This window comes from Hetaerina americana, unplaced genomic scaffold (genome assembly GCF_022747635.1).
Source record: "Hetaerina americana unplaced genomic scaffold, ioHetAmer1.1.p SCAF_2, whole genome shotgun sequence".
Lineage (NCBI taxonomy): Eukaryota > Metazoa > Arthropoda > Insecta > Odonata > Calopterygidae > Hetaerina > Hetaerina americana.
Genome location: NW_027286763.1, coordinates 72,727,042 through 72,741,840, shown reverse-complemented (window position 1 = coordinate 72,741,840; position 14,799 = coordinate 72,727,042). Strand labels below are relative to the sequence as shown.

Sequence of the window (14,799 nt, the reverse complement as noted above, 5' to 3'; positions counted from 1 at the left end):
TTATATTATGTTACTTCACATTCTCATGAGAGAAAAATTTAATGTGGCTGACTGAGTTTTGATTCATGACAACAGTCCTTGGACCTAATGTCAACAGAAGTCTAATTATTCTATTCTCATGGCCTCAGTGGAAGTCTGTGATACAGATTTTGTGAATACATCACTATATCTTGAAAGACTATTTTTAGTCTTAATTCCAGTACTGACTTGGTCTATGGGGAAATTTTTTTCAGCTTGAACACAATGGTTTTATGTGTATGGTCACCAAGAGTTGACCAAGCATGCATTTCAGCCTACTTGCATGGTGTTCTCTTATTAAAAGGCATTGAGTAAAAATCTGTGAATTTGTGTCATATATTTAGTGCATTCAGGAAGCGTTCAGGCTTTTTCATAATCCTCTTCTCTATTACAAAAGTGATTTGAATAGCCCAAGTCATGGTTTTGCTATTGTGCATATGTCAGCACACTATTTGTTTCTAAAGTCTGCTCATTGTAATTTTCACCAACCAGTTCTTGTGTACTAAAATATAATATCACAAAATAAATTTCACATAAATGGTCCCTGTTCATTAAATTCCATGGTGACGATAGTGAAATTATTATTAGAAGATATAAATATGATAAATTTAGGAGACATGAAGATATTTTTCTGCCAATCTATGCATACCTTTATTAATTATAGCCTCTTAAAAGAGTGGAAAAATTATTTAATCATGTCACAATAGAATTTTAATAAATATTTGTGCATCGTGTATTTTGTGAGGTAGGTAAACTGTCACCCATTGACATACTTCATTTTAAGAACGCATCTTTGACCTGATATGTACTTTTTCCATTTTGAATTGTTTGTAATTTTGATCCTACCAAAGTTGATTGAGCTATTTTTAGTACAAATTGCTTTGTATTGTATTTAAATTGTGCACCCATTTTTTACAGAGAGAACGGAAAATAATATGTACTTAGTTTACTGACTTAAAACTATATTTAGTTGTTCTAAGTTCCGTTGAACATCATAATCCAAGTTGCTGATACTGTTGACTTTCACAGGTTTCTTTATTTGCATTTCAGGTTTTCTCTCATTACAAAAATGAATTCCAGATCTGAAATTGAATTTCTTATTTTGTTTGTTCCCAATATTTTTTCTTTTGTGACAAATTTAGCCCCAGGCAGTGTATGCAAAGGACATATATGACATAGAGCTCTTCTCTATAGTGTCTGGAATCCAGTTAGATCAGGAAGATAGCAACTTTTACAAGAAGTTCTCCACAGGCGCTGTATCTATTACATGGCAGAATGAGGTATGCAGTAGGTTTTCGCTGCTGATACTCAAACGAAAGTGGCTTAGCCAGAGGAGGATGTTCACTTAAAACAATGTTTATGCCTTGCAAGTGGTTTATGTGCATCAAGGGATGAGATTGAGATGTTTTAGGTTATAATTTTTTGGTAATGTCAAGAAAGATTTATTGTGTTTGAATGAAAACTCTTCAATGGGGTAATTTTGATGTTTCAGAGCCATGGAATCAGATATATTAAAATATGGAAGAGAATCATGACAATTTGTTTGCCCTCATGTGGCACTGTAAATTAATCCTCGACAAATATTTGAAATGAGTAATCAAAAGTTGAGGTCTACACTTATTTGTGAAATAGAAACTCACCAGAACACACAGATTTACAGAACAGCAATCATTGTAACAGGAATACATGTTGAAATTAGAGTTTTCACCAATTTATCTCTGAAAGTATTCTTGAGTCTTAATCACTTTTTTGTCTATTGGGATATGATATCAGTATTATCAGCTGTTAGCAAATCACCAATAATTTTCCATTATGTTAGCAGGCCACCATATTTTGCTATTAAACGTAATTGTATTCTGTGATGAATTTATTGGAAAATTCTTCGCATCCCTGCTCAATTTCAATGGGCTTTTTCTCATGGTTCTCAAGTAAAAAAATCACCCCATACACCTTCAGTAATCCATGGTTTTTGTATTTCTTGCCTTGTAATGCGTGTTCAAGTTCTTTGATTTTAGCAGTTAGTGTGAGAAACCTTTCCTTAAAAGCACTTTTAGAATCAGAAAGTTCTCCCTATCATATCATTTTCAGTCTTGATTCCATTTCCTCAGCATATTTCATGTAGTGGCTCAGTACTAACCTCACTCTGTTTCAGTTTTTTATTGGCATGGTGCAATAAATTAATCACTCTCACAAAATATCTGTGGGAGAGAAAGAGAAGAGAAAAATTAATTTCTTTCATTTTATATGTGCTTACTGTCTTTGATGTTGATTCATGTTGATTCACTGCTGTGTCTTCTGTAACCTGCCAATGGGTAGCGCTTAAAGAATCGTACTCAAAGCTGTTGAGTGGGTACTGTCTCTTTCAACTCTTGGGATTCTCAAACTTCTAAGTCACTTGAATTTGTCTCTTGCTTCATCTAATGGAAGACTCTTGTTATTTAAAAGCATTTGACTTGAAGATGAAGCTAATCCTTGAACTTCATAGAGGAAAATTAAGCATTAATGACTGTGCAAAGATTACTTTTCCAAGTAGAAACCACCTATCTTTCACAGATGCTTTTATGGTGTACCCTTTCATATCTGACCTTTTTATAATGCTTGCATAATACTTAAGGCAGTGTAACTAATTTTCACTTTTGATGTTCAGTGCTACCAATTTTTCAGCATGGCTGCTGTTGTTCATGGTTTAATCATGATTCCCTCAGAATTATCAGTCCTAGCCAAGGAAAACCTTAAAAGAAAGGCTTCAACTTCCCGGGAACATAGAAATAATATATGAGCATAACCATGTAGACAATGTAAGAAAATAATTCTGGCTCATTCCAGTTCATGTGGAGATTTTTGATATTTGGCCCGTTTAAAGCTGATAACATGCTTAGTTAAATTTTTCTCATGTAAATCCATTTTTTTAATAGTATTTAGATTTATTTAGCTAATAACTAATTTATTTGGTTGTCCTCTCGTAGCATAATTAATTGGCCAAAATTTTCAATAATAATAATAATGTAGGGTCTGTGGTAGCTTTAATTGTTACTGATATTCAATTGAAATACATGTATTTAATTGAAGTGTTAAGAACATTTTCTTACATATGTGATTGCAATATTCTTGGTATTCTTTGATTAGACCATGACCATATTCATATCTTCAGCAGCAATAAATGCCTCCCCTCCTAATTTTGCCAAAGAAATTCAGCAATAACTCAGTTTTTTTACCTGCTGGCCTTCATTCATTCAAAAAAGATTTTTTAAACATAATACATGCATGCTTAAGCTTGGAACTACAATACTCATGCTGAAGCTAGAAGACTCCAATGCCATCAAAAGACTTATCCTAATCATTTTCAGCTAGAGGAGTAAGAGATAAAAACTTACATCTCATGTTTGTTTTTGGTTCCAGAAACAAGGCCACATTATGCATTAGGCAGAAACTCATAGCATTGAGATGAGAATGTGGATATTGAAAACATTTTCATTGTATGCTGCTGTCGTATGTCCTGTGCAAAGCTGAGCCTTCTCCTTTGTCGCTTTTGGCTTGCCAAGTTGGTCCCATCCTACACTCGTATTGCCTTCTTTCAGCCTCATGCAGTGTATGCCAAGGACGTCCTCGATATAGAGCAGTTTTCCACAGTGAAAGGGGTCAATCTAGATGCAACCGACGACACCTTCTATAGCAAGTTCAATACGGGATCGGTTTCAATACCTTGGCAGAATGAGGTACAAGAGAAACATTTGCTGGTGGAAATGCAGAATCATTGTTTCTAAATCAGTGTTGTTTGAATTGTGTTCCATTTGGTGATGGTTCAGCTGGGCTGCAGCTTATTTTGGCATGCTTATTTATGAGTTTGCTTGGAGAAAATAAATTGAAAAGAGGCAGTTTTTGTGATAAATAATGAATGAAATATATGTTAGCTGGTTTCCTTTGTGCCTAAAAATCAATATGAGATTGTTTCACTGTTATCCAGTACCTTGCATTCAAAGAGACCAATGTTTAGTGTTATGAACATGAACTTCAACAGCCAGTTAGAAAAATTAATAAGAATCACTACAAATGAAATGTTAGGTTGAGTTTATTCACATGCCTATAGAATTCACCAATTCATTTCAATGTAAAATTGATATGATATAGCCTTTTCCAAATCTCAACTTGGGTGTTTTTACTTGAATTTTTTATTGGAATATGTAATCATATTATTGGGTATTCTGACTGCCCATGATATGCATTAGCATTTCATTTACATATAATAAATTGTAATCTGGCTTGTCAAAAGCCTAAATACACCCATAAATAATTGAACTATATTACTCATAACTACATTAAATATGATTTCCTTTAATATTCCTATGAGTAAAATGCATAGAAGCATGCAAAGAATAGGGTAGGAATAATTTCCCCTTCTAATAGTGATTTATAGCTTGGATTATTGAAGTCAATGACTTTTCAGTGGATATAGAAACATACTCGGTTCTAGTTAAACTTTTTTAACATGCAGTGCCCACCCTGTTTACCATAATGTTAACTTGGTCCAATTTCCGCTTTAGACTCTTTGTTTAGTAAATACGAAACATTTTCAATGTTAATCAACATTTTAACCCTGTAGAGTATTTTTAAGCTTATTCACATAGCAGCATGTTAATTAGGAATTTTCTTTTCTGGTCAAGGTACTCTGAATTTCGTTGGGTGTAGTATCAGTCAGTATTCTGTTAAGAGTTAAATTATTATAGTTAATTTTTTGTAGTATGTTAAGGAATGGGTTTTATTCTATGTAATGAGCTAATTGTGAATGTTTAATAACTGTCTAATAGTTTCTATGCTTTTGTCTCTGCATGTTATCTATCCAGTTATCCCTTCTCTTCATTTGGAATGCTTAACCTTCATCTTTCTATTATCAATTTTAGGGTTCTGGTTTATTTATGAGGTGGAATATAAATAGTGTTGGATTATGTCTTTCTATGATTGCATGCTGGTAATATTTTTCAAATATTTGCCTAATGTACACTACTTTGATATATGTATGTGGCCTGCCTAAGAATAACCATGTGAGTTTATTAAGAGCATTTGAAGGAACTAATTGGCATTGGTAGTAAGCCTCATCCATGATATAGTTCTTTTGTGGTGAAGTTTTGTTGCCTGTTGTTCAAATTTGAGTTTTATGATGGATCATTTATGATGATGATTGATAAAGTAAGGGGGATGTTGTAGTTCAGGGGTAGAGTGTTGGATTACTGGCCAGTGGGCCCCGGTTCAATTCCCGGGCATGCATCTGGGCACCCTTAGCTTCACCCAAGCTGTGTAATTTTTTGGGTACCAGAACTTGCTGGGAAAAAAATAGTGGAAACAGGGAAAAGAACTGGCCCCCCTACCCTGATGTTTGAATTTCACATACCTTTGGACTTACTATTGGGTGTGAACTCTACCCTCATCTATCAAACCGACCTTCAGGTTGATAACTGGGTTAATGATTTTTTAATGGATAAAGTAAATTTTGTAATACATTCAATCATTCACATCAGGACCTTAAGTATGTATGGGATCAGAAATAAGAGTCAAGGTAAAGCATTGTGGCTTATGAAATTGAACAGTGATGAGGACGAAAACCTAATAAGCAAGGTATCAAGGGATGATTATGTTGACTTCCATTTCTTTGCATGGGAGAGCTCTTAGAGTAATAGAACTGGATTTATAGTTTTGTTCAATTGATTAACTTGTACATTTTCATGGATAGATAACATTTTGTAATAATAGACAGGATAACACTCAATTTTCATCTTCTGTCAATATTGTCTCACTTTAGCATATATAGGGTTCATATCCTGATATTAGCATTAGCTTATTTTGCTGTGTTTGGACAGTAAAGCTACTGAATATGTCAAAGAGCAGAAGTGCTTGCTTAATTTTTATTGTTAAAATGTCCAACTTCAGGTGTTATTTACCAAAATAAATTGAGTACTTTGGTTTAATTAGGATTTAAGATGTATATGTGAAAGATATGTCACAATTCATTACTTGCCTGGTTAATTATTTTTGTGTTCTCCTCTTCAAGATGATAGAGACAGAATGCTATAAGGAATTAAATGTGTTTGGACCTGGAAACACAGCTTCACCTGATCTTCAATTGGATGCTTTACCTGAGCCAGAGACCAAAGGATGTTTTCCATTCAGAAGAAAGGTACAGCTTTTCATTATGCCCTTGTTTATAGATGATTAACAAAGTCAGACAAGTTCATGTGAATTCAGAAAATAATGCATAAATATCTCTCATTTAATGAGCGTATTATTTTAATTGATGCAGCTATCGAATGAACAACGCCTCTTAAAGAGTGGTCAATCAATGTAATCTTATCTATGAAAAGTGGTTTTGACTAGTGATTCCAATTTTTTTTTAATTTCCAATGATTGAATATTAAATGTTAGAGGCTTGGAACTCAATACATCTCTGCCAGTTGAAAATGATTTGATAGAATAAAGGTTACTTATCTTCTGGAAGAACTATTTTTCTCTCAATGAAATTTCCAGTCACCATTGAAAAAAGTGCACATTTGAAAACAATCTGGATTTTCCCTGAATTCCATGTTGTTATCCTTGGTCAGTTAAGTACCAATATGCCCAAATGGAAAAAAGTGTGTATGATTCTCTTAATTGATTTGTAATTCTGCTTTTTAGACCCTCTACCTTTCACCATATATTTTTTATAATAGGTTGAAATTAAGTCATGAAGTTCTGAAGTGATAGACTTTCTTTATGTTAAGATAGCTTCTCTAGATAGTCTATCTCTAGACAGCTTTCTCAATCCATTCTGCATGAAGAGTACAGTGGAAGACTGATATAAAGAGTACAAAATGAAATGAGAATCTTGGTACAATGGGTGATACTAAAATATGGCAATACATATGCTATGGATATCTTGCAAAGTCATCAAAATGTATTATACACTATAGTTAATAGTTTTCAGGTTGATATCCTTACAACTATGATATCTTGAAAACTAATTGGAATTAGCTAATTTGTGATTAATAAATCACCATTGGATAATAGAAATTCATATATGTAGCAAGCAATTTGTTAGGTACTGTTAACTCTTGCTATATCAGTCTTACACTGTGGTAGATACTTGTTCCACTTTGTAGCAAACTTGCTCTGGTTCATTTCCCTATTTTATGTGTAGTCTTCTTGTAAAAATTTTTACCAAGGTAATTCCATGCCAAATTGCCAGATATTTCTTATCTCTAATGTCTGATGGTTCATTGCAGAGAAAACAGTCTTCAAGAATGCGACCAATCCCAATGTCCAGTCACGTTTCTCAGCAATTCACTGCTTCCGGGGACCACGCTGACACAAAAGCTGCAGATGGTCAAGCATCAACAGATCAGCCACAGGAGGCTCAGAGCCAAGTGCAAAAGAAAGAAGAGCCAGAAATACAAAGCTGATGACTTGGAAAATTATACCATTTTCCATTGTTTCCCCACAATGACACTTCACCATGGACACCTAGTCTTTATTGCAACTTTGGCTCCATAACTTGCCAATGGAAAATTCTTCAAATTTCGTCCAGTTATTTTGGAAAATGGTTTTGAAAATTTGTTTCCCTCCCATCTTCTTCCTCCAGGCCTCTGCACCAACATTCCTCGATTCTGAAATTGGTGAGAAGTGAGCCCATAGTTCCCCATTGTATAATCTTTCCACATACTACTAACTTTCAAGGTGCCAAATTTGAAAATGCTCAGAAGAAATTCTGAAAATGTCTTCAATCTTTGCAGTCAATACTTTAAAGAGGTTTTTGGTTCTAGAAATGCTATGAATACCCATTGGTTTGAGAAGCATTCTGTTTTTGGTATCATATTTGCAAATGGGAGTCCTCGGGGCTGTTTTTGTTGTTAGTGGGCCTGTCTAGTCTTGTTTCATCGTGTCTGCCTGTAAAACTTGTGGTTTACCCTCCTTCCCTGAATTGTCTTTTTACTTTGCTCCAATTGCCTCAACCACGCACATGCCCTCTTACCATTGGGCATTTATAATTATTTAAGCAACATTTTATAATGTTGTTTTTAAGCAAACCTTTAAAAAAAAATTAACGTAAGAGACACTTTGTAGAAATCGTTTTCATAAATGTGTGTCCTTTTCTAGGAACTATTGACATGATTGTAGCATCTTAGCTGTTAAAAAATTAAAAACTAAAAGAGCCTGAGGTTTTATTTCATGGAAAGGCCCTTGCCCTTAGATATTCAATCTGTCGTCAGTGTTCAGTATCTACTCATTCAGCCTTTCGAGTTCATTTTTGATTTTGTATCCTATAGTGATTGATTAAATGTACCAAGTTATTTTTCAACATGTTTTATCATGCTGTTGAGCTGTATTCTATTTGTCTTTCACTATATTAGTGGTCAATTAAGCCATTTTAATGTTTATTAGGCTGATTGTTTTACTTTTGTTAAATGCTGAAGACGAATGGTGTACTGTAATCCCTAACCAGCTGCTTGGGCTATGTTCCTAAATGTTACCACGGTTGGTGAGTATGAGTTGAACAAAACTTAAAAGAAGTTTTATGTAAAGGAGGATGCAAGTAATGTCGTACGGAAATAGGAGATTAACCAACTCTTTAAGCCAATGGATAAAGGGACTCAAACATGCATCATCAAAATGTGGCACATTTTAAAATGTTGGTATAAATAGAAAAACTACATTCTCTGAAATCCATGGTTGGAAAGGGATGACCGCTCTCTTCAGATAGTTATGATTTTTGGATACTATGCTTTAAGGTTTTGGTCATCGGCCCCAAAATGTGACTTGTTTAATGTTGAACAATTATATCCTAAATCATATGTAGATATCAATTATATTCATATTTTATGAATGCTGCCAAAGACATGGGCTTTATTAATTAAGATTACCATACTAATGTGCTTTATGGATTCAGCTTTCTTTGGATTATTCTATTATGCTTTTCTATATAATCCGTTTTGTATTTAATGTTTTGATTAGTCAATGTTTAATTGGCGTATAATAATACATTTCCCTTTCGATATTTAGAGCAGTTTTGGTATTATTTTTAGAAAATGCATGTATGCACCCCTCATTTTATAAAGTATATCACTCTGTCAAAATGGAAAGCATTCTAGGCTTATGAATTGTGATGACATATTTGTCACATATGACAGACCCTTTTTTATCACTGGAATTAACATCAGTACAAACTGTTTTTATATATTGCTCAATTTCTTGTTGGCAGGCCTTCACATTGCGGGCAGTTTGTGGTTTTTGTATTGTTTAGGTGAGGCATGAAATATCAGGTAAAAAAGAGCCTGGTGTGATCCTTAGGAATAATGATAGTTAAAAATCGTCTCTATGCCTGCTTTTTTCATATGAGATACATTACTGTTTGTAGTGTTGCATAATATTCCATTTTCTTATATTAGCTCTTCGATAAAAAAATAAAAGTAACTTTTTCATTGTTCCTGTAAACTTTCATACCCATGTAACATGATCAGGCAATACCATTCCACTCAGCAAACTGTTTCAGTCTAAGATGTTGTTTATTTGCAACTTTCATTATAAGTTGTAAATTTGGGGAAAACATCTGTCAAAAGTGATGTCCTTCAAATAATCGTGCATTATTTCCAAGTGTATGCCTGCGTGTGTGGGTCTGAGAATATATGAGAGAGAGTGTGTGTTCCTCTGCATGAGATTTTTATTATTTTTATTATGACTTGGTTTAACTTTATCAGTGCAGTATATGTTTTAAAAGGCACAAGTTCATGTGGTTTTATTGTTGTTGAACAAGATATGTGATATTACCTTATTAGTAGACAACTTTGATGTAAAATGTTAACTTAGTTTCATTTCATTGAAATGTGAATGTGTGTTAGATTTGTGAATTGTTAATGTGTGTGTGCTATTTCAAATATGTTACTCTGTTGAAAGTCTTTAAGTTATTTTCAGTGGAAGAATGTCAATGGCTAAGGAAATAGTTGACACCTTGTGTTAACCACACATTGTGACACAAGAATTCTTCCATTTAGCTATGATATAAGACATATTATATCACTTGGTCTGTTTCTAAGTTAGTTTTCAACTTTCCAAGAGAAGCAGGTTTTCATGTTTTTTTGCAATATGATAATTTATTCACATTATCGAAAGGAATTTTACGTATAGCAATGTCTAAACTTTGTCTTTTGTTTGTCAAAGTCTTAATATATTGGGAGCCTTGCTCAACACTATGCTCTATTGGCATGTAATACGGGTTTACCCTTGCAGTCATACAAGAGGTGGTCAGACAAGGTGATTGTGCTCATTCACTCATTCATATGAAGAGAGCAAGTACTATTAGCATATCCCATGAAGGGAAATCACATGACCATTGTCTTCTATTCTCCATATCTGCAGAGTGATGCCACTACCTTTAGTGACAGTTAATAATTAATTCCTATAAAAAGCACATTTGCAAGACTGCTTACTCATAGCATTTCACTTCTATTTATTCTTTTTTTAATCATATTAAAAATGGTGAGAACTTAGTCAGTTGGGACAATAGTTGCCTGTTTTTATGTGCTCTATCATTTTCTTCTTGCTCATGATCTGAGGGATATGAGTGACTAACTGTCCCTTGATAGTCCCTTCTTGCTGTCAATTCTCATTTCTCACTGTCATTTTCATATTAAGGTTGTGGGAAACTTCAATTTTCTTTGGTTTTGATATTATTCTCTGTCATGCTCTGAAATTTGGAGTATCTTTGTCATATGTCGTATTTATTAATTAGCTATTGTCAAGTTGATTTTATTGGTTAGAAAATTATATTTTAATGTGAGTAAAAGGGTTGGTTGTATCAAATATGGGTAATTCTCTTTCATCAACAAATAAATCATGTTTTACTTGTGAAATATTTATGAAGAGTGGAGGTTGTTGACTGCCATTTGTACAATATCTTTGTACATGTATTCTTGAAATTTTTGTTTGGAACTCTGTAGCTTAATTAAAACTGATGTCTTAAATTCTCATATCCAGTATAGAGAGAACATTTGGAACGATAGTGATGTGCTAAAAATTTTAAACTGTATTCAAGTCCGAGAGGATGATCTCTTTGAAGGCTTTGTGTGGATTGTCTAAACATAATTAAATAATTTTGATGAGATTTTAGCAGATAAATGGAAATGGTCAACAGATGGGATACTTATAAATTGAAAATTTGTAGAAATATTTGATGTGGATTTTAGAAAATATTATCCAAAATTGGAGGTCATTTATTTGTTATCTGTTGCTAGTAAGAAAAGCAAATAGTTTCAAAAGCTTGTTGACATCTGGATGAAAATACTATTAATTCTAAAAGAATTATTGCGAAATTGCTAGTGATACAAGGAGTTCATGACACAGTCCAAGTACTTCATGAGCATAATCAACCAGCAAACGTTCCTTTGGAAACCCAAGTTTGAGTGGCATTGTAATTGAACAACGATCACTTAATTGTGTTACATCCAAAATAGTAACATCTTTATTCATCAAGTCATGCAGTAAATGTTGTGTGATTTACAGTTCGGTCTTCTGTTATCAAGTACAACTTCAGTATTAATTTTTTATGTAAATGTTAGCTAATTTTGAAGCTCTTTGTCAATCCCACAAAGTGTGTAATACTCTCTGTGTGTGTAATGCCGTAAAGACCTCAGTTTTCATGGAAAGCTTTTGGTAGTGACAAATAAAGTCTGCATATGTGAAACATTTTTGATGTAAAATCTGCTTGACGGAACATAAATGTCGTTATTGCTAAAAGTGTTACTTTTTTTATTACCTTTGTGATTACATGAATCTTCCAAAATCCAGGCTTAAGTTCACTCTTTCCTTGTCAATGGCAAGAATGTTAATGTCCCGATTTATTTTTTCCCTGAACTCTTACTTCATTGTTCAAAAATACTTAGCACTGCCATCTTTTGCTTTAGATTTGGGGAGCCTGAAATGTGTATGCCTTGTCATGGATTAGCAATGAAAGGATCATTTGGGATATTTTTCAGTTACTCCTTTCTGTTGTTTTTCTACAGATTTACTCTTGTGCTGATTCAGTTAATTTGAAGAAAATAGGGTTCCACGATATCTCATTTGGGAATGATAGGCATTGTATGCAAAAATTACGAAGAAATTGATTGAGCATTAAATTGATTAATACCTCGGATATAAAATATTTCAACAATTATTCATTGATGCATTACTGATTCTTTTTACAAACACACATCCTTGTGTGCAAAAGATTCTCAAACATGAATTTATTTACCATTTACTGGGAGACAGGGTGAGTGAGATGGGAGGTGGAGGAATGTGTGGATTGGTGCAAGGGATGGCGATTTTAGGGTGCTGTAGTCACAGGGAGTTCATAGGTTCTCAACTGGGGGAATGATCATGACCCACCTCTGAAAATGTTCAAGAGATATTTATTCCCCACTTTGAGTAGTAATTCATCCTTGACCAGTGAATATCACAACCTCAATGGTTCTAGACACTTGTCCCATCTTATAAATAATGTATAAATCTCTGCTTGACAATATTATGTACCTGAGGATGAATCCTTTTCAAATAAACCTGTTGCATTAATTAATGGTTGTGAAAATATTACCTATTTGTGTTATTTAGATGTCACGAACATAACTGCTGTGCTATTAAATTCTTTTATTTTTTAAGAAAAACTCAGAAGTCCTTTGTAAAAATTGCTCCAATGTTAGTAGGCTTTGACATTTCAAGAAGAAGAAGGTAAATTAATGATGTCATAGAAGCCTATTGGCCATAAAAAGGAGGGTAATTTGCGAGTCAATGTTCATCCAGGCTTGGTATATGTTGCAAACTTATTTGGAACTTCTTGCTGCAAATTTCAATCATTTGTGGGTGAGTTATTTAGGATCATGTTAATCTCTGTTGCCATCATCACTACCTCTTTCTTCTCTGCCCCTGAAAATAACTTTAGTGTGGGCCATACCTGTTTGAAGAAAGGAGTAGATTTTGCTGAATAACCAGTAATTTCAGTGACTAATTCCGATTATCAAAACCTACATATTTCTGGTTATAACATTAGAAAATACCCTCTCTCCTACCGTTCCCTGGAAATCCTTGAGAATACAAAAGTCGCCCTCTTCCAAAAAAATATTCAAACAGTAGGCAACATATCTTTATGTGCATCTTCTCCCCACAAAGAAAATTTAAGTAAATGAAAAAGAAACACTTTGTTCCAATCCACCACTTTATTACAGGTACGACTAGTTTCGATTCGACGCTACGGCGTCATCCTCAGGTACAAAGTTTAAAGTCACAATCATTGTGTATATACCCTCTTCTGGAAAGGGTGGGGGAGTTGTGGGAAGAGGGGGCGGGGAGGGGAGTACGGGGGTAGGTACGAAAGAATGTGGGAGAGGGTAGGAAACACCAGGAAAAGCGTTAGTGAGTAGGGGGGATTGGAAGGTGGGTTAAGAAAGGGGAAAATTTCATTGGTCGGTATAATTTGAGTCAATGGCTAATGGGGATAAAGGTACGGGTTAGGAGTCAATGGGAGTTAGGGGGAAGGGGTTAGAGGTTCTGTTTTCCTGTTATTGCTAGGGAGGCTTCCAGGAGAGGTGATACGTTTTCAAACAGAATGTCATTGAGTAAAGGAGTACCTCCCCTCCCCGCCCCCTCTTCCCACAACTCCCCCACCCTTTCCAGAAGAGGGTTTATATACAATGATTGTGACTTTAAACTTTGTACCTGAGGATGACGCCGTAGCGTCGAAACTAGTCGTACCTGTAATAAAGTGGTGGATTGGAACAAAGTGTTTCTTTTTCATTTATTAAAATGAACTTCCACAAAGTTGAGGCTGAAACTATTGAACTAAAATTTAAGTATTTAAATTCACTGAATTAATTCTTTAACATAATACCTTATTCTTCAATAACTTCTGGCAAATCAAAGAAATTGGTACCAGAATGCAAAATCTTATGCAAAATTACTTATGAGGAAACATAAAGGGGAGTTCTCCATGTGTAGTCTCATCAACTAGAATTCTGATCTGTTGATGACATTTTTATCATTTGAGCCCTAGGTCCCCATAATTATGCCCATGCACTTGGCTCAAGGAGGCCGACGGTCATAAAAAGTTGATTCATGCTGCAAAATTGTATTGTTTTACTTCACGATTTACTTTGTCAGCATATTGTTCACGCAATCCTCAAAGGAGAGTGTGGGGGTATGTATGTTTATATTACTGACCTACTGTTAATGTGTAACATCGAAAGGAACAATCTTTGGAAAATGGTTTTAATAGAACCGCTGGGAAGGTTATTTTTGCCTGGAATTGTGAATCAATCTTTTATTAGATAATAGATAAAAGGACGCCTACCTGACGACTCTGAGTCACTATCATTTCTCTCTTAACTCCACTACACAAACTATCTACTAATGTATAGTGCCTCGAGTAGGATTTCATTGTTTTTTCAACAAGACGCTTAAAACGTAGGAAATCGATTTCTATCCGTTTTGATGATCGCCTCATATGATGGGCATAAGTGTTTTGCCTCTGAATTTTCTCGTTGGCATTTAAACTCTCCGTGCCTCCCCTTTCCGTGTCCTTGATCAATTTCACCTACGGTGCAGCGAGGCAAAGAGTCGGGTGAATCCACCTTCGCCGCCAATTCGATTCTATGCATCGAGAATCAGTTTCATCCATTCGGATCATTGATGAATCCAAACCCTCCATATCACCGCCGCCCTCCCCTCCCGCTCACACTCCATTCCACCAGAAACTGCCCATTCAGTCTCGAAGTTGCCAGCGAAGGGATCGGG

The 14,799-nt window shown here is 34.6% G+C and overlaps 1 protein-coding gene across 3 annotated transcripts in view; it reads left to right on the top strand.

Annotated features, from left to right (window-relative positions):
- Positions 1-11,766, top strand: part of Gprk2 (G protein-coupled receptor kinase 2) — a 30,250-nt gene extending 18,484 nt beyond the window's left edge. Inside the window, exons 11-13 of one of the 3 annotated variants that reach the window (XM_071585314.1) lie at positions 3,597-3,734; positions 6,062-6,187; positions 7,269-11,766. In XM_071585314.1, the coding sequence (XP_071441415.1) occupies positions 3,597-3,734; positions 6,062-6,187; positions 7,269-7,445 (441 nt within the window). In that variant the 3' untranslated portion in view covers positions 7,446-11,766. Of the gene's footprint in view, positions 1-1,160; positions 1,299-3,596; positions 3,735-6,061; positions 6,188-7,268 lie in introns of all 3 variants that reach the window. The other 2 variants (XM_071585315.1, XM_071585316.1) reach the window with 2 other exon arrangements.
- Positions 11,767-14,799: the final 3,033 nt, after the last annotated feature.